Source organism: Hemitrygon akajei, chromosome 7 (assembly GCF_048418815.1).
Source record: "Hemitrygon akajei chromosome 7, sHemAka1.3, whole genome shotgun sequence".
Lineage (NCBI taxonomy): Eukaryota > Metazoa > Chordata > Chondrichthyes > Myliobatiformes > Dasyatidae > Hemitrygon > Hemitrygon akajei.
Genome location: NC_133130.1, coordinates 19,837,844 through 19,858,854, shown reverse-complemented (window position 1 = coordinate 19,858,854; position 21,011 = coordinate 19,837,844). Strand labels below are relative to the sequence as shown.

Sequence of the window (21,011 nt, the reverse complement as noted above, 5' to 3'; positions counted from 1 at the left end):
TAAAGAGGGCAGTAAAACTCTACCATAAACAGGAAAAGCCTGTAGGGAATTTATAAAGGGATATTCTACCCAAACAACATAATTGGGTGTTGTAAAAAGTCCAAGCATTGTGAGGTGTTGGTGGTCTAGTGGAGTGGGGGTGGTCCCTTTGACGGGTGCCAGGCCCCAGGTGGCAAAGCTGCCTTTGTGTGGTCATTTGTGCAGAGCAACCTCCATAGGTGACAGTGCCACAAGACACAGGAGCAGAATTAGGCCATTCAGCCCATCAAGTTTGCTCCATCATTCCATCACGGCTTATTTTATTTTCCCTCTCAACCCAATTCCCCTGCTTTCTCCCTGTAATCTTTGACACCCTTACTAATCAAGAACCTATCAACCTCTGCTTTAACTATATCCAATGACTTGGCTACCACAGCTGTCTGCGGCTGTGAACTCCATAGATTACCACCAATAAAGAAATTCCTCCTCATCTCTGTTTATAGGGACATCCTTCTAATCTCTGGTCAAAGACTATCCCACTACTGGAAACATCAATTAGGCCATTCAATATTCGGTCGGTCTAGCAGTAACTTTAATCTCCAGTATTCTAGAGTCATAGAGCCATGCGGCATGGTAACAGGCCTACATCAGACAGCACCTTCTTGGCTCTACACTCAATACAAATGTAATGATCTGACCTGTTGGAACAGTATGCAAGACAGGGTTTTCACTTTATCTCAGTACATGTTGCAATAATGAATCAATTCTAAATCCAATTCCAGATGAAATTTCTACCCACTCATTTTAAAAGGACCAGCTCCTTATCGTGTAGCTGTATCCCCTTGTGACTCTCCTACTGGAGGAGACTTCACAACATCTTCCACTTCGAAGCTGCTTAGGATCTTATACCATTAGACCATATCTCCTAAGATATAGGAGCAGAATAGACCATATGGCCAATGACGTCTGCTCTGCCATTTCATCATGCTAATCCATTTCCCTCTCAGCTCCAATCTCCTGCCTTCTCAACATAACCCACACTCCCACAACCTTTTTATTCTGGCATCTTCCCCCTTCCTTCCCAGTCCTAAAGAAGGGCCGTGGCCCGAAACACCGACTGTTTAATAATTTCCATAGATGCTGCCTGACCTGTTGAGTTCCTCCGGCATTTTGTGCGTGGTGCTTTGGATTTCCAGCATCAGCAGACTTCCTTGTGTTTAAGGTGGAGTTGAGTCTACCATCAGATCAGACATGATCTTACAACATGGCAGAGCAGACTGAGTGGTCCACTCCTAATCCCACTTCATTTGTTCACAAGGTATTGACGTAGCCGTTGGGTTTCATTAACCTTTCTGAGCACTTGAAAGTAATAAACTGATTCTTGATGCATTAAACTACAAATCGTTTCTCTTCTGCACCAGGTAATATCTGGCCATCAGCTGGAACGCCCTGACCTGCAACTTTTCTACAGATTACTTTAAAGCTGCGAACCAACTCTGTAATTTAGGATTTGATCGTTGTAACGTGAACAAGGTCATCGGACAGACGCAGCTGGTAGATATGAAGTAGTCTTTTATTCACCAAAATGACACCCAGCCAGCATCATTTCGAGGAAGAGGCCTGTTCGACCCAACGGTGCGAAACATTTTATATGCCAAAGATCAAAGGACAATACTATATTTACAATGTATCTACAGTACTTCCTTTGAATTAGATATAACTTTCACAACTCACCCAAAATGAATGGTAATTAATATTGTCTGGTTTTCCAATTAACTGCAGTTCACAGCTCTGGGAACCATTGTCCAGAGCTGCATTTTAAACTTAATCTACAGTCCATATTCAGGCCTAAAATTGGTTGCTGAAATTAGTTGTTGAAGTTAATATTTTGCTGTATAACCTAACTCCAGAATACTCTCCAACATTGATAAAAACATTTTGAACATTCATTTAAATCTATCTGTAGCTTTAAAGCTCTAACACACCCACACTGTACCGGACCCCTTCAGCCGAAAGCCCTGTGATAATGGGTCATTTTCGGGGCGATCTCCAGCCCTGTCGTGAGCTTCCGCTCACTGCCCATGTTTGACCTGTGTCTATTTTATAGAAGGTTCGGGTAAATATATGGATGGAAGGTCTGCGGAGGACTCTCATCCAGGTGCAGGTTAGGGACCAGGCAGGGTAATAATTCAGCATGGGATAGGTGGTCCAAATGGCCTTTTTCTGTGATGTAGGGCTCTATGTCTCTATGACTTGATGGGTGGACTGCCCTACACACAGTAGACCTAGGAAGATACAGTCAGTGGCCACTTTATTAGCTATGTCCTGTACCTAACAAAGTGGCCATTGAATGCCTTTCTTTATATTCATGGTCTTCTGCTCCTGTCACCCATCACTTCAAGGATCAACATGCTGTGTGTTCAGAGAAGCTCTTCTGCACACCGCTGTTGAAACGGGTGGTTGTTTGAGTTACTGTCACCTTCCTGTCAGCTTGAACCTGTCTGGCCATTCTCCTCTGGCCTCTGATTAACCCACAGAACTGCCACTCACTGGATGTTTTTTGTTTTTCACACCATTCTTTGTAAACTCTAGAGACTGTTGTGTGTGAAGCTTCCAGGAGATCAGCAGTTTCTGAGATACTCAAACCACCCCGTCTGGCACCAACCATCATTCCCTTGTCAACCCGTCAAAGTCTCTAAGATCACTTTTCTTCTCCATTCTGATGTTTGGTCTGAACAACAACTGAGCCACTGGACTGTGTCTGCAGTCCTTTCTACGTTGAGTTGTTGCCACATGATTAGATATTCACATTAACGAGCAGGTGTACCTAATAAAGTGGCCACTCAATGTAATTCCCCAACGCCAGAAAGTGACAGATTAATCAAAGCAATGGAAGCCACTCAAGAAATACATGAGATCTTGTTCAAAAACACCTGATCAAAACTAGTGATCCTATCAGCAAGTTTCATCACTTATTGCTGGGTGAGGTTCTAATTTTATTGTCTATTCATGGAAATGGGAAGATATTGTTTTCATGGAAACATATGCAAAGTTTCTTTCCTTCTGGAAAGATTATCAAGGTTTCTTCATTCACAGATTTTCCCAGTGTCTGTTTCTCTGTGGACATTAATGTCAACTGTTCCTCCCCATTGCCTCGGCTCAGGAGAAGGAACTCGGCCAGGCTCTGGAATGTCCTCCCACCACCTTCTTCCAGGCTCTGTTCAGTCAACTTTTCTGCTCCAGGGAGAGCAATGTTCACGCTCCCAATGGAGATAAATGCGACTGCAGCAGGAGCCAAAAATCAAGGTGACAGAGGATCCTAGCAGGTCAGGTCAGGAAGGGATGACAATTAATGCTTCATCTGAAGGGTCTTGGCCTGAAACGTTGACTGTCCATTTCCTTCACAGATAAGAGAAAATCTGCAGATGCTGGAAATCTAAGTAACACACATAAAGTGCTGGAGGAGCTCAGCAGGCCAGGCAGCTTCTGTGGAAAAGAGTACAATCGACGTTTTTGGCCAAGACCCTTCGGCAGGACTGGGGAATAAAAAGAAAAGGAGTAGAGTTAAAAGGTGGGGGGAGAGGATGGAGAAACACAAGGTGATAGGTGAAACCGGAAAGGGGGGGGGGTGAAGTAAAGAGCTGGGAAGTTGATTGGTGGAAGAGATACAGGATTGGAGAAGGGGGGAGTCTGATTGGAGAGGACAGAAGCCATGGAAGAAAGAAAAGGGGGAGGAGCACCCGAGGGAGGTGAGGGACAGGTAAGGTGATAAGGGAGAAGGAAAAGGGGATGGGTTATGTTGAATGGTGGGGAGGGGGGTGCATTACCACAATTTCGAGAAATTGATGTTCATGCCATCAGGTTGTACACAACACCTTATATTCCGATCACAAACAAGAGAAAATCTGCAAATGCTGGAAATCCAAGCAACACACACAAAATGCTGGAGGAGCTCAGCAGGCCAGGCAGCATCTATGGAGCAGATGGAATATCTTTTCTATAGATGCTGCTTAGCCTGCTGAGTTCCTCCAGCATTTTGTATGTGTTCCCTCCACAGAAGCTGCCTAACTTGCTGAGCTTTCCAATGTCTTTTCCGCTAATGTGTCTAATGTGTCCTTATGACAGAACACCTCAAACCTTACATGCAGTATTAAGCAAAAGTCTTAGGCACATATATAAGGAGCCTAAGAGTTTTTCACAGTACTGTAATTTCACGTATTGCACTGTAGTGCTGCTGCAGCAAAAAAACCCCACTAATTTCTTGGCATATGTGAGTGATGATAAACCTGATTCTGAAATGGGTCTCTATTATGGACTGAGAGTGGGAAAGGGGCAGGCAGAGGGGAATTGTGGTTAGAAAAAGGGGAAGGGACAGAGGAGGGAGTGACATTCTGTGATGATCAATGGACCAATTGCTCGGAATCAAATTACCTTGCATGGTGTCTCAGGGCCGGGTGTGTCTGCACTCGCGCCACCCCCTGCCCCTGGCACTCTTTCTCTGCCACCTGTCCCACACCTCTTCCATTCCCGAAGACCTTTGCTCCCGTCAGATTTACCAGCTTGCCCCCGCTCCACGTTGACACATACAGTACCGAGCAACCTAGCTATATATATGTGTTGAAGACTTTTGCACAGCAATGTATAAGCTGTCAAACTCCTCTGTGGCCTCTCTGAGACTCTCAGATCCTACTTAAAGTCCAGAAATGTCCACAGAATTGCAGTCAACGTCTGTGATCACAGCATGATCTCTTTATATTTGTACTCTGTGCCTAGAACAATTAAAGACAAGAAGCTCATATGCCCACTTAACTGTTTTATCAGCTTGCCCGGGTACGTTGACACGTTTGTTTCATGCTCTTTCCAGATCAGTGGTCCAGGGACCAAATGCACTCTTCCAGTCCTTACTTGTGTCTCTGCTGGGTTCACCAAGGAATCAGCCCACTCCCGATAAACTGAAGAGATTTGCTTATCCTAGAATTAATGTTACAATCGAAAACTAGGCTGTTCACAAGACCAATGGCTCACTTGGAGTATCGTCAGTAGTTTTGAGCCCTTTATTTAGGAAAGAATGTTCTGCCATTGGAGAGGGTTCAGAGTAGGAGAATGGGGTTGAGAGGGAAATGGATCAGCCATGATGAAATAGTGGAGCATTCTCGATGGGCCAAATGGCCTAATTCTGCTCCTATGTCTTATGGGCAATTACAGGCCCACAAAAGGGCATGTGTGCCATGGTAGCATTAGGGTTAGCGTAATGTGTTACAGCGCTAACAATCAATGTTCAATTCCCACTGCTGTCGGTAAAGAGCTTGTACTTCCTCTTGCGCGGGTTAGTACGTGGTTTCCTCTGGGTGCTCTGGTTTCCTCCCACATTCCAAAGACGAACGGGTAAATCAGAATCAGAATCAGGCTTAATATCTGCTCGCTAGCGTTCAGAGCTGCAAAGAAGGTCCTCCATGTCCATCAGTGTTCAAGGCTTCCTTCGTCATGTCAGTAGCTCAGTTTTCACCACTATAGTTATTCAAGTTCCATGTGGAGATTCAAAAATCCCATCGCACTCAGATGTAGAAAGGTGATTCCTTGCTGTTTCCATAACAAGTTAGTTTTACCAGTCAGGCCTGTTGGCTCTGAGCTGAACCCCTGAACCTGGAGGACCAGTGGACCACTCTTAGTCTGACCTCTACCCTTTGACCTGTTTGGCATGGGTGACCCTGCAAATGTCATGAACACTGATGTTTTGCAGCAGCAGTACATTGAAATGTATAATAATGAAAACTATAAATTACAAAATACAGTCTATAAAATAATTTAAAAAGTAGTGCAAAAAGTAAGCAAAAAAAAACATTGAGTTCATTGTCCATTCAGAAAACTGATGGTGGAGGAGAAGACTATACTCCTAAAGTGTTGGATGTGTGTCTTCATGCTCTTGTGCCTCCTTCTTGATGGTAGCAATGAGAAGAGGGCACGTCCTGTTTGATGGGGATCCTTAATGATGGATGCCGCCTTTTTGAGGCCTTGCCTGTTGAAAATGTCCTCGATGCTGGGGAGGCTAGTGCCCATGATGGAGTTGGCTGAGTTTGGCTGCACTTATTCTGACCCTGAGCAGTGGCCCTTCCGTACCAGACGGTGATGCATCCAGATGGAATACTCTCCTACATACGTTTGTAGAAATATGTGAGTGTCTTTGGTGACATACCAGTTTCCCAAACTCCTAATATAGCTGCTATTGTGCCTTCTTTGTAACTGCATCGATATGTTGGGCCCAGGATAGATCTTCAGAGAGGTTGATACCCAGGAATTTGAAACTGCTCATCCTTTCCACGTCTGATCCCTCGATGAGGACTGGTAGGTGTTCCCTCAGCATCCCATTCCTGAAGTCCACCATCAAATTGTAGATATGCTTGTGCCAGAAGCATTGCGACTCTCGCGGGCTGTTCCCAGCACATTCAGAGTGTGTTGGTTGTTAACGTGAAAATGACGCATTTTATTATATGTTTTGATGTACAGTTCAGTGCTAAAGTCTTAAAGCACTTTATTGTGAAATGGAGATGTTTTCAAAAATAATGAAAAGTTTCTAAATATCAAAAAAATTACTATCAAGTGCAGTAAAAAAATAAAAAAAACTAAAATCAATATTTGGTGTGAACACCCTTTGCCTTTAAAATTACATCAGTTCTCTTAAGTACACTGTCTTGTTGTGCCAAAATGCAGCCTCAGAATAGAGGGCTGTCCGTTTAGAACAGAGATGAGGTGGAATGGCTTTAGCTAGAGAGTGGTGAATCTGTGGAATTCGTGTCCACGTGTGGCTCTGGTGGCCAGGTATATTTAAGGCAGAAGTTGATAAATTCTTAATTAGTCAGGGCATGAAGGGATACAGGCAGAAAGCAGGAGATTAGGGCTGAGAGGGAAATGGATCAGCCACGATGAAATGGCGAAGACTAGATGAGCCAAATTCTCGTATGTTGTTTCGGCGAGACCTAGTTTCCAGATCAATAATCTTATTATGATACTTTTCCAAATGGGTTGTAGTTTCAGACAGTTTTTGCTTAGTTGACTTCAATTCCTCTTCATGTTTAGTAACTTGAGTTTCCACATCTTTAAGTTTTCCCAGAAATAACTTCATTTCATTATTATTCTTTTCCAGTTTATCTTTAATTGCCTTATTCTGATCTTGAATTGAATTCAGTGTCTGAACGATATCTTCAGCCCATGCTGGCATTTCATCAGATCTTTCCTTCGGCATCTTTCCTTTTCCATTACCTTTGTCAGTAGGTTCTTGCGGATTCTTCCCACTTCTCGTAGACGTAGACATATTACTCCCCTTCAAGAATCAGCAATTAAAAACTTTAAATTCAAAATTTAAGCTGGGGGAGAGAGAGAGAAAACTAAGAGCAGCACAGAATTACTGCTACTCCATCGACAGACAGAGGTAGATTGTTCCATGAATCTGGGAGAACTTGCCACAGTTCTACTGCAGACCTGGGCTGTCTCGCTTGCTTCTGTCTCTCCAGGTAATCCCAGGCTGCCTCAATGATGTTGAGATCAGGGCTTAGTGGAGGCCGTACCACCTGAAACCAGATAAAAAATCTCGGGGGCCTAAAACTTAAACACAGTACTGTACATGTGACAAATAAAGCTACTCTTATTTTGATTTTAATGAAGTAATCAATGTCTGGGTTAAATTTCCGCTATAGTGGGAGACAAGATAGTGAAGGTGGCGTGTGGTACACTTGGCATCATGGGACAGAGCACTGAGTACAGGAGTACCATGTCATGTTGTAGCTGTATAGAATGTTAGTAGGACCACATCTGGAATATTGTGTGCGGTTCTGAGCCTGTTTCACTGCTGTTAGATCAACAATGGGGCAGCTATGCGGAAGATGGGCAGATGGTTTGGGACAACATTGTGGGCTGAAGGGCCTGTTCCTGTGTTGTACTGTCCTATGTGGTAAACTGCAGTGCGTCCAGCAAACTGGTACATTCATACACAATTCAGCAAGACAGTTAAGTATTTTTTACAGGATGTAAAATATAATGTTTATTCACAATACCAGGCTACAATATTTGACTATCATACACATTTTATACAAGGGTTAGGTAAACAGCAAGCTTCAATTATTCTGACAATAGATGTCCAAGAAGACAATGGCAAAGAAAATGAAGCCTAAAGGTGTGAATCAGGCGACTGTACATAACAATGCATAGATAGCAATTGTTAGCCTTTTATCGTAATGTGTAAATAAATTACAAAATACAAGCAACTTTATAAAACAAGAGCATCCTGAGTTCATAAATAAATTATGTCCTTCATACATAACATGACAAAGATGTGTTAGTTGGCAGCAGTTCTGAGTGTAGGCAAAAGAGAGAGGACGTGTAGACACTTAGAGGTGAAACTGCTTTAAGCACCATTAAAGAGACAAATATCCGCAAAATATAGTGAACAACCTCGGGAAAGGCCACTCGGAGGTAACGTGGCTCTCAGACAGAACTGCAACCTTATTTATCCACCTACTGTATGGGCTATTGGATGTCACCCAGATAGGCCTCGTTACCTCAAAGAACAAATTTTGATGTCCTCTGCCAATAATTAGCTTTCTTCCAAACCCTGTTCACTATCTTAATTGTAGTCTTAGTAGAACAAAGCTTCAACAATGTGATCATCCCCACAGTAAAATTGATGAATCAGTGAATATGGAATTGAAAGTAACCTCTGAACTGTTTGGCAGGTCAAATGGCAAATCTGAGGATATTTCCTTTGTGGAGAAATCTAGGACAGAGGGTACAGACTCAGAATAAGACATCACTTTAGAAAATCAAAAGTTATGGGGAGAAGGTAAGAAAATGGGGTTGAGAGGGGTAATAAATTCTCTTTGATGAAATGACAGAGCAGACTCAATTGGCTGAATGGCCTAATTCTGCTTCTATGCCTATGGTCTTAAGATTTAGTAGACAGTTTGTCCGGGCTTTTCCAGGTTGAAATGCATCGTGCCTCCACACTGGAGTACAGTAAGTGATACTGCTAGGTGGTAACAGGTTTGGGTCCCGGGACCTGACCTAAACTGAAGCTGAAGTTGAAGAACATCGTTGAAGAGTAACTTTTGATAAAGTAAGATTTGAAGATGCAGCCTTGGTAACAAGGAGAAAAGTTGCATCTTTGGTTGAAATGGTACTCCTGGGTGATTTTGACCACACTGAATCAGGGGCCATGCAGGACAAGGAAAATGCCTACCCTGTGTTCCACTTCCAAAGTTCAGCTGCAAAGAAGGGAACCCAGTATCAGAAGTTGAAGGGGAGGGGGGAGTCTGCAATGCTTTTATGTGACATATACTAAATTTTGGAGTAACTCAGCAAGTCAGTCAGCATCTATGGAGTTCGAATAAACAGATGACGTTTTGGGCCGAGACCCTTCATCGCCCACAGATCTCCTCAGAACATCCTTCCCTTTCCAGTCCCGATGAAGGATCTTGGCTCGAAACATCGACTGCTTATTCCCCTACACAGATGCTGCCTGACCTGCTGAGTTCCTTGGCATTTAGTGTGTGCTGCTCAAGACATTCAGCCACTGTAGATTCTCTTGTGCTTAGGAGGTGAGTTTATGTTGTAGGTGAGGCTGCATCGTTTGGGAAAGAAGTGATTTGCAGAATGCTTGACCAGCACCTGGATCACCAAGGCAGAGTTGGCTTGGGACACACTGCTGGGAAGAGGAACTCGTGTAGTTAGGATGCTGTTAGTCAGCATGGATGGGCCTACTTTTGTGCTTTTTGGTTAAAGATGTGGCAATAAGGGGGGCAAATTGAGGGGCAAGCAGGCCCGAGGGGTTTATTATTCTGTTCCCATGAAACCAAGAAACCTCACAAACATGCAGAGTCTATCCAGGTAAGAAGGTATTCTGCTTGATATGTGCAGGAGTGCATTTACAATGATCTCACCGACTACAGTCAATAAGGCGGGAAGAGCTCATCTGCTTTCAAATCTAATGTGCTTAATTTCTACGTCGAGGCTTGGGGGAGGAATCAGTCTGCCAGGGAGGCATCACCTTGCCTCCGAGTAGCTCATTCACTGTTAGTAAACGACAGTCACGTTAATAATGTGCTGCTTCCTGACTACAGGCCTACTCTATAGATACAAATTACTTAAAAACAGCAAGTAGCTAAAACACCTAGCAAAACAACCTTTGAGTTCAACCTTTACTGAAACATTACCCTTGTATTTCTTGCTCATTTGAAAATCTACTGGATTTCAAAACTCAAATCCACACAACAATACCCTTAACAATCAGTCATATCTTTATATAAAAAAATGTACCATGAAACTTGATTCAAAACGTTACCAAATAACCTGCCACAGGCCCAGAAGAAAACATGATATCACAAGCATTCTCCCCTCCCACCCTGTGTCAAATTTTTCTTTATATAACCCTCCCTGTTGTGGTGAGAATGGATATAAACAGGAATGGTGTGTAGGTTTGAGTTCCTTCTACAAAATGGATACTGCCTCTATAATCGTACAGTGAAATATGCATCACCAACCAACGACTGTACAATAATGGGTCCGTGTAAGATTTTGGATAATATAATAAAGTTTACAAGGCACTTGTAGTCCTTCTGTATATTGTTCTGAGCTCATCAGAGACTGCCCTTCGTTCCATGTCCATCCTCACACTCCGAAGACAAGGGAACTGGAGCAAGGCCTTCATATATATACAACATAACCAATGTTCCTGAAAGTGCTCTCCCAATATGATGAAAGAAAAGACATTCTCACACTCCAATATTCATCTCTGGTTCTCTTCTCTCTTTTTTTTGTACATTCTGTAGTGGGGAAATAAAACTCTTCGCATACGTGCTCCACACTTGGCGCTTCCGCTTGTCGTCTTCCTGTTATCTTTGGGTGGTTCTGTTTCCTTCCTCCTGGTCTGTCCGTGCACTCGCTCGCCATTCACAACTCCCGCCCCCCCCAACACTTTCCCCCATCCGTTAACGCCTTCCGCAGGCGATGTCGAAACATGTGATCATCATGAGGTGAGCTTTGCAGAAGTTGACCCGGTGCTCCAGTCGCTCCGTGACACATTCCAGGGCTTCTAGGTACTCCAGTGAATCCACCTCAAAGCCTTGGTCCAGGTCAACTGGGAAGAGAGACAGGCAAGCAGGTCAAAAGTACGTAAATATCATATCGACCTTCAACACGAACTCTTTGGAGTCACAGAACATAGAGCAACACAGTACTGGGCACTTCGGTCCATGATATAATGCCAACCTTTTACCCCTTCCCTCACACATTGCTCACAACCCTCCATTTTTCTACACCCTTGTGCCTCGAAAGTGACGCTAGTGTATCTGCCCCACTGCCACCTCCAGCTGTGCCTTCCATGTACTTATGGCTCTCTGTGGAGAAAACCTACCTCTGTCATCTCTCTTTAACTGTCCTCCACCCACCGTAAAAGGATGGCCTCTGACCATTACCTTTGCAACCTGGGAAAACGTTGCTGGCTGTCCAGCCTATCTACGCTATCATGGGCAGGCCCTTCAGCCCACCAGTTTCATGCCAACCATTCAGCCCATCTATACCAATCCTATACACCTGTATTAGAACCATACACTTCTATACTGTGCCTATTTAAGTGCTTCTCAAAGTAAATTTATTGTCATAAATCTGGCTGGCAGGCCTGACTGCAGCTAAGAAGATTGTAGTCCAGGGTTGGAAACCTCCCCATATTACAAGTACTCACTGGCCTTGGTGCTTTTTGGACATTTCTTACCTGGAGTTATCATCAGCAAGAGTAAATGATGCACGACCAAACACAATCTTAGTGTGGACAAATTTGATATCTAACTTAAAAGATCTTCTGTTAAAATAGGAATGTTTCGTCTGTGTATGCGCTACTATTCAGTTGGTTAGTGGAGGGGAGAGGGGTGGGGGAGAGAGAGGAGGAGTGGAGAGGGAGATGGGGATTAGGGTTGGGGGGTGGCTGGGTTAAACAGTCAAAATGTAATAGGCAACTGGTTGTATTGAATGTAATTTGTTGGTGTGCAATAAAAATTAGTGATAAAAGAAGGTACATGTATGTCACCATATATAACCCTGGGATTTGCCTTCTTGTGGGGATTCTCAATAAATCCAGAACAGAATAATAACCATATCAGAATCAATGCAAGACCACACCGACTTTGGTGTTCAACCAATGTGCAAAAGACAACAAACTGTGTAAATACAAAAACCAGAAATTATAATAAATAAATAAACAATAAATATTGAGAACATGAGATGAAGAGTCCTTGAAAGTGAGTCCCGAGGTTGTGGGAACATTTCAGTGACAGGGCAAGTGAAGTTGAGTGAAGTTATCCCCAAGGGTTCAAGAGCCTGATGGCTGAGGGGTAATAACACTTCCTGAACCGGGTGATAGGGGTCCGTGATGATGGATGCTGCTTTCCTGCGACAATGCTCTGTGTAGATGTGCTCAGTGGGGGAGAGGGCCGTATCCACTACACTTTCCATTCAATGGCATTGGTGTTCCCATACCAGGCTGTGATGCAGCCAGTAACCGTACCTGATCCACTGGCAGCACATTCCAGATAATTACTCTTTATGTAAAATACTTAACCCTCACGTCCCCTTTAACACTCCTGATGTCAGGCTAACCGGTTTATAAATTTCCAGCTTATTAGAAACATAGAAAATAGGTGCAGGAGTAGGCCATTCGGCCCTTCGAGCCTGCACTGCCATTCAGTATGATCATGGCTGATCATCCAACTCAGAACCCTGTACCTGCTTTCTCTCCATACCCCCAATCCCTTTAGCCACAAGGGCCATATCTAACTTCCTCTTAAATATACCCAATGAACTGGCCTCAACTGTTTCCTGTGGCAGTGAATTCCACAGATTCACCACTCTCTGTGTGAAGAAGTTTTTTTCTCATCTCGGTCCTAAAAGGTTTCCCCTTTATCCTTAAACTGTGACCCCTCGTTCTGGACTTCCCCAACATCAGAAACAATCTTCCTGCATCTAGCCTGTCCAATCCCTTTAGAATTTTATACGTTTCAATAAGATCCCCCCTCAATCTTCTAAATTCCAGTGAGTATAAGCCTAGTCGATCCAGTCTTTCTTCATATGAAAGTATTCTGAGAGTGTGGAATAAACTGCCAGTGCAAGTGGTAGCTACGGGTTCAATTGTAGTATTAGGTAAAGTTTGGATGAGGACACAGATGAGAGAGGTTTCTGACGGGGGGGGGGAAGTGTGTGTGTGTGTGTGTGTGTGTGTGCGTGCGTGCGTGCGTGCGTGCGTGCGTGTGTGTGAGTGTGCGAGAGTGTGTGCAGGTGTCTCTTGTACTTTTCTGGTTCCAGCATTCTGACCCCGGCCGACGGTGGGAACTTGCCCGGTTGACACACCAGCAGGGTAGTTACCCTCACTGACCCATTTACTGGGCTCCAGCATTCTGACCCCGGCCGACGGTGGGAACTTGCCCGGTTGACACACCAGCAGGGTAGTTACCCTCACTGACCCATTTACTGGGCTCCAGCATTCTGACCCCGGCCGACGGTGGGAACTTGCCCGGTTGACACACCAGCAGGGTAGTTACCCTCACTGACCCATTTACTGGGCTCCAGCATTCTGACCCCGGCCGACGGTGGGAACTTGCCCGGTTGACACACCAGCAGGGTAGTTACCCTCACTGACCCATTTACTGGGCTCCAGCATTCTGACCCCGGCCGACGGTGGGAACTTGCCCGGTTGACACACCAGCAGGGTACTCACACTCACTGATCCATTTACTGGGCTCCAGCATCAGCCGCTGTTTGGTTGCCTCCAGCTCCTGCATCAACACGTTGTATTTGGTTTTGACCTCTGAAATCCTCTGCTGCCGGTTCTCGGGTATCTTCAGCTTTGCGTTGAAACAGATAAATCCCCGCAGCTGGAAGTGAAAAACAGCCGGCGTTAGACTCCCTCTGCACGTCTCAAAGGCCATGGCTTCCAGCTGACTGAGTCCCTCCATAAAACTTACTCCTTATGACTCAACAAGGACATGAGATCGACGACAACTTTTGCCCTTCCCCATCCATACTCTCTGTTGCATTACTCCCGTGACACATAGAGCGCTGAACAATGAGACTGGTGTTTGGTTGCTCTGGGCCGGTACTCACTAGAGTTTAGAAGAACGAGGGGGAATCTCATTGAAACCTAGTGAATATTGAAAAGCCTAGACGGAGTGAATGTGGAGTGGGGGGAGGGTCTAGGACCAAAGGGCACAATCTCAGAATAGAAGGACATTCCTTTAGATCAAAGATGAGGAGAAATTGCTTTAACCAAAGGCCAGTGGATCTGAGGAATTCAATGCCACAGACAGCTGTGGAGGCTGAGTCCATGGCGTTGTTTAAAGTAGAGGTTGATATGTTCGTGATTATTCTAAGTGTGTCAAGAAGGCACACGAGAAGGCAGGAGAATGGGGTTGAGAGGGAAAATAAATCAGCCATGATGGAATGGTGGAGCAGACTCGATGGGCCAGAAGGCCTAATTCTGCTCCTGTTCCTTATAGACTGCAACTGATAATGTGTGTGGCATCCGTTCGTCTCGCGAGACCATGGATCTGTGCCTTCTCCAGGATGCAGGCCTGGGCAGGGTTGTATGGAAGACCAGCAATTGCCCATGCAGTGAGTCTCCCCTCTCCATGCCACTGATGTTGTCCAAGGGAAGGGCAAGGGCCGATACAGCTTGGCACCAGTGTCGTGGCAGGAGCTGCAAGAGCGAGGTTGAAGGCAGCATCGGACTGCCTTACATTAACGGATAGTGTATTGGTGTTAAAATACTGAGTTCTGGGTGAAGCTAATGGTGCTCTCAGAAAGGTTACTACATATCCCAAGACCCATAGCTTCCCTTTACATCAACAATTCAGTTGGTCCCAATTCCACCTCCCCCCACCCCACCCCCCACATTCTGTGCACTATAACCAGTTGCTGTTTGAATGTCATGTTCAGGTTACACATGTTGACAGTGATGGAGCAGTGAGTAGAAAGAGTGAAGGAAGTCTACAAACCTTGTTATCGGCCGCTCTCCTCCTCTGCAGCCGTTCCACATCATCTATCTCATAGACCTTGATCTCGAAGGGCTCAGCCATCCCCCTCTGCACGGGCCTGAGGTCCACCCAGCGTAGGCCGGAGCCGCCGGCTGGTTTCCTGGCCATGGGCGCAGCCTCAGACGACGGGCCGGGCAGGAGGCGGCGTCTCTGGGAACCTGGAAGCAGAAGAGAGGGTCGAGGGTGATGTGCTGCCTCAGGTCCACACAGCTGCCCCTTTGGTCTCCGTGAGTAGCGCGTGCGTCATGCTTTGCGGCCGAGAGGGAGAGTGCTGCGGGCAGCCTAATGCAATGGTGTCAGCGCAATGGAAGCGGCTGCTGCTGCATGCACCAGTGCCTTGGCCACTTGCCATGCCGATCTTCACCATGCAACGGTGCTGCAGCAGTGCTGTCTCAAGCTGGGAGTGCGACTGTACAATGGACGCTTGCAAACATCAAGTCAACAGCACAGACTCAGGACCCCTTGCCTCACTGTTTCCATGGCAACCAATCTACACCATCCCATTTACCAGCACTCGCTCTGTAGCCTTCAGATGCTTGGCAATTCAACTCTTTGCCTCGGTACTCTATACATGTTGAGAGGGTCACTGTTCTCTCCACCCTCCTGGGAGGTGCATTCCAGATCCCAACTGGGCACAGGGTGAAAATGGGCCTTCTTCCTATCCCCTATTAACTCTCATCCCCTGTTAATCAGCTTGGTACAACATAGTTCCTGTGCTGTAATGTTTGATGTTCTAAACTTTTTACTCTTTATCCTAAACCCATGCTCTCTCGTATTGGAGATAGGGAAAAGTCTCCTATTTGCCCTGTCTTTACCCTTCATAGGGGTGGCAGGATAGTGTGGTGGTTAGCACAGCACTTTACAGTACCATTGACCCAGGTTCAATTCCTGCCACTTGCTGCCTGTAAGGAGTTTGTAAGCCTGCTCTGTGACCGTGTGGGTTTCCTTGGGTGTCCCAGTTTCCTCCCACAGTCCAAAGACATACCAGTCGATAGATTAATTGGTCATTGTACATTGATCCATAATTAGGCTAGGATTAAATTGGGGGAAGCTGGACGGCTCAGCTTGAAGGGCTGGAAGGGCCTACTCCATGCTGTATCTCAATAAATTAAAACCTCAGTCTAGTCCCCACCTTGGCCTCCTTTGCTCCAGGTAAAACAAATCCAGCCTACCTAGTCTCCCCTCATGACCGAATTGCTTTATCCAAGGCAATATCTTAGTCAATCATCTCTGCACCCTCTCTAGTGCAATCAAGTCCTTCCTATAGTGTGGGTCCCTGACCTGCACAATTTAACTCTGGGACAAAACCAATATTAAAAGTTGCACCATAACCCGCCTGCTCTCATCTTCTGTGAACTACCTATTAAAGTTAAGCAACACCCACAAAATGGTGGAGGAACTCAGCAGGTCAGGCAGCATCTATGAAGGGAAATAAACGGTCGCCATTTTGAGCCACAGGTCATAATTAGGATATTATGTGTTCCGATGAGGGGCCTGGGCCTGAACCGTTGACTGTTTCTTCCCCTCCAGAGATGCTGCCTGACCTGTTGAGCTCCTCCATCATTCTGTGGGTGTTGCTGAAGAAGTCCAGAATCTCCTTTGCCTAATGAGCATCTTGCTTTCTTCATCTCTTTATCTACCTGTGCTGTCACCTCCAGAACTGCTTAGACCTATATGCCAACATCCCTCTGTTCCTCAGTTCTTTCCAGGGCCCATTCATTTCTATAAGTGTGTCACCACCTCCCCACCTCTCCTTCAGGGCTGACCTGTTGTGATTGGAAGGACCACCAACCTCCATGAAATAAGAAATAAACATGGAACCTGCTGGAAATGGCCAGCAGGTCAGGCAGCATCTGTGGAGGGAGCCCATGGAAGCAAAGCTTATGGGGTTCACCAGGCTTACCTTCCGGGGGGACCTCAAGGGAAGCAAAAAGACAAGAGAACAATGGGAGTTGGTTTTGCAGCACAAAGGCTATTCACGCCACCTAACAGATGGGAAGGGCAGGTCTGGAATTACATGCTTGAGATGTGGCAGGGAACATTTTACCAGAATTTTACCAACATTTTAACATTTTCACACCCAGGAACATCAATTGTTCTGACAAAGGATTCCTGACCTGAAAATTTAGATCATTTTGCTTTCCCAAAGGCTGATCTGCTGAATGCTTCCAACATTTTCTGGTTTTAAGTTCAATCAAAAGTTGGCCTGAATCCATTTAGCCAACAGACCCCATTCTGAGACAAATTTGACCAAAAGACCAAATTCTGAGACCCAATTGACGAATAGGCCCCAAACTGAGGCCAGATTAATCAATAGACCCCAGCATGCCTAACTGAGCAATGGACCCCAACCTGAGACCATTTTGACCAACATGCAACAACCTGGGGCCAACTTGATCAACAGACCCTAATCTGAGGCAAATTTGACCAACAGACCCCAACCTCTGTCACTGGTGTTATGTGCCAGGCTCTGAGAACAGAGGGAGGAGATGGAGTTGTGATTAGCCCTCTTAGCCTGTAGTAACCTATAGCTCACTCATATGTCACCAAAAACCCTAAAATTTTCATAAATCATCCGATTCTCCAGGTTAAACCCGCAGTTCTAAAATCTTAAAACTATTGAGCCCCCTCAGACCTTTCCAATTCATTCAGTGAAGTGAAGGGTAACGTTGTGTAGCACACCCTCTGAGCCAATAAGGAGTCACAACTGCCCTTCCAGACATGGAGGCCCTAAGGTCTTGGTGACTAATCTGTATATAGTGCCATATTCTCTGCTCCTTGTTCCTTGTCACTCCTATGGAAGCAGAGGCCTCTCGATACTATTGAGAGACTTCTACTTTTTCTGTAGGAGTGTCAGGGGACATGGAGAGATAGATAGAATTCCAATGCCTTTCGTGCACCATTGTGGTCACACACTGTTCACACAATGCCTGTTCCGCCCTGATCACCCCACCACATCAGGGATAATTTCTCCGAACAAGTCCTTCCAGTAATGTAAGATCCTTCAGACAGATTCTGCTGCGTTCATAATGTTCGACCACCTGTTTTCACTGTCCTGGATGGTAGAGATGGAGGTGAAGTGCAGGACTGGGTTTGCTACAAGTAGATGTGGTGTGAGAGCGATATGGGTGTGGGTGCGGGCCATTGCCTCACAGATCAGCCAGATTGGCATTGAGGAGTGAAGACTCGCCAGGGTGACAGAGTTCTTGTGTTGCAAACGGATCCATTAACAGCCCCTCATAAGAGGCGCATCAGAAAGGCAACTCTGAACTTACGACATATTGGTATCAGCAAAAATAAAAGTTCCACTCTACCTTTCCACTGGGATAAGCCATAAGAAAAGGGCTAATCTTGCCATCTTTTTAAGGAAAGAACTAAGGATCTTCAGGTACATTACTCTGAAGGTCTCCCTCTGCACCTCTCTCCTTTTAAGTTGCTCCTCTTTGGCCAAGCTTCTAGCTTTCTGCCCTAACATGTCCTGACATAGATTATCATGGATTTCTTCGTTGATGATGCTTTCATGTTTGTGCACAATGTACAGTATATCACGTTTGCTCTTCATGATGTGAGATGACCAAGGATAAAGCCAAATGCTCCAATCTAAGTTTTACTGCAAAGTCCTCGTTGTCACCTCAGGACTATGCCTGCAGAATCCAAAGGCTATAAATCATCAGTCCATTAGCAAAAAAACACATTAAAAGGCTGTACTAAAGTGCCCACATCTAAATATGCAAATAGAGTTAATTAGCTGCAGGACACTGTTGGAACATCAAAAAATGGGAGCCTTATTTTTATGGAACTGGAACAGAATAATTGTTATGCCATTAGGGACAACAAATAAATTAATTAATTATGCTAAACAGACCTAGTTTGCTGCACTAATTTTATTAATTACTAAGCAATTAGTCTCCCAGTACACAAAAGCTGTAAAACTTGTAGGAAACTTTGGGACTTTGGGAGCTTGGCTTGAATAATTTTTAGAAATATTGTACTGAAAATGTGATAAAAACAGTTTCCCAGCTGAAAGACCATAGACCATAAGACATAGGAACAGAATTGGGCCACTCAGCCCATCGGGGGATTTATTATCCCTCTCAACCCCATTCTCTTGCCATAATCTTCGATGCTTTTACTCATCAATAACCTATCAACCTCCAATTTAAATATAACCAATGAATTGGCTTCCACAGCCATCTGTAGCAATGAATTCCACTGATTCAACATCCTCTGGCTAAATAAATTCCTCCTCATCTATGTTCTAAAGGGACACCCTCTAGTCCTAGACTCCTGCATGATGGGAAACATCTTCTCCACGTCCATTCTATCAAGATCTTTCAATATTCGATAGGTTTCAATGAGACCCCACTCATTCTTTGAATCTCAAATGAATACAAGCCCAGAACCCATTAAATGCTCTTCATATATTAAACATCAAAATGTTAAAAGTTGTTCGTAAACCTTCAGCTTCCAACAATTGGAAACTCATCAGAATGCACAATGTGCACCTGGGAGGAGACAGTCCAGTTAAATAGAGATGACTATCTGTCAAGCACGAAAGACCAGCAGCAGAATCTATTCCACTTTAACCACAATCAATGCTCAGAGCATGATGAATCTTCAGCAGTCTCTTTCCCAATAGCTCAGTAAAATGGTAACTCAGAGGCTGAGATCAAAAGATTATTTAGGACACTGGAAATCTAAGAGTAAATAGGCCTTTCTCATTTTAGCACTTGTCCAAATAACAGCCAGAGGTCGTGGTTCATATTGGTACCAACGACATAGGTAGGAAAAGGGAAGAGGTCCTGAAAGCAGACTACAGGGTGTTAGGAAGGAAGCTGAGAAGCAAGATCTCAAAGATAGTAATCTCAGGATTACTGCCTGTGCCATGTGACAGTGAGTATAAGAATAGAATGAGGTGGAGGATAAATGCGTGGCTGAGGAATTGGGGCGGGGGCAGGGATTCAGATTTCTGGATCATTGGGACCTCTTTTGGGGATGGGTTGCACTTAAATCTGAGGGGGACCAATATCCTGGTAGAGAAGTTTGCTAAGGCTGTTGGGGAGAGTTTAAACTAGAATCGCTGGGGGGTGGGAACCAAACTGAAAAGATGGATGGAGGGGCAGTTAGAGAAAAGAGAAAGCTTGGAGATAGTGTGAGAGGGAAGATAGGCAGGTGATAGAGAAGGGATACACTCAGACCGATGGTTTGGGATATGTCTATTTTAACACAAGAAGCATCATGAAGAAAGCGATGAGCCTAGAATGTACTTGGAGCTATGATGGCGTGACACTGCTGATCAGAGATAGGGTCACGGCTGCAGAAAAGGAGGAAGTCAAAGAGGGATTGACTACCAAGTTTCTGTGGGTGAAAGTTAGAAACAGGAAAGAGTAAATAACTCTACTGGGAGTTTTTTTATAGACCACCCAATAGTAACAGGGATATCGAGGACCAGATAGGGAGACAGATTCTAGAAAGGCATAATAATAACAGGGTTGTTATGGTGGGAGATTTTAATTTCCCAAATATTGATTGGCATCTCCCTAGAGCAAAGGGTTTAGATGGGGTGGAGTTTGTTAGGTGTGTTCTAGAAGGTTTCCTGACACAATATGTAGATAAGCCTACAAGAGGAGAGGCTGTAATGATCTGGTATTGGGAAATGAACCTGGTCAGGTGTCAGGTCTCTCAGTGGGAGAGCATTTTGGAGATAGTGATCACAATTCTATCTCCTTTACCATAGCATTGGAGAGGAATAGGAACAGACAAGTTAGGAAAATGTTTAATTGGAGTAAGGGAAAATATGAAGCTATCAGGAAGGAACTTGGAAGCATAAATTGGGAACAGATATTCTCGGGGAAATGTACGGCAGAAATGTGGCAAATGCTCAGGGGATATTTGAGTGGCGTTCTGCGTAGGTACATTCCATTGAGACAGGGAAAGGATGGTAGGGTACAGGAACCATGGTGT

General features: G+C 44.9%; 1 protein-coding gene across 2 annotated transcripts in view; it reads right to left on the bottom strand.

The window, feature by feature from the left end:
* Nucleotides 1-7,985: 7,985 nt before the first annotated feature.
* Nucleotides 7,986-21,011, bottom strand: part of kif26ba (kinesin family member 26Ba) — a 354,883-nt gene continuing 341,857 nt past the window's right edge. For both annotated transcript variants that reach the window (XM_073050455.1, XM_073050454.1), the window contains 3 exons: nt 15,009-15,205; nt 13,733-13,889; nt 7,986-11,104 (listed from right to left, as the gene is read on the bottom strand). In XM_073050455.1, the coding sequence (XP_072906556.1) occupies nt 10,956-11,104; nt 13,733-13,889; nt 15,009-15,205 (503 nt within the window). In that variant the 3' untranslated portion in view covers nt 7,986-10,955. The remainder of the gene's footprint in view (nt 11,105-13,732; nt 13,890-15,008; nt 15,206-21,011) is intronic.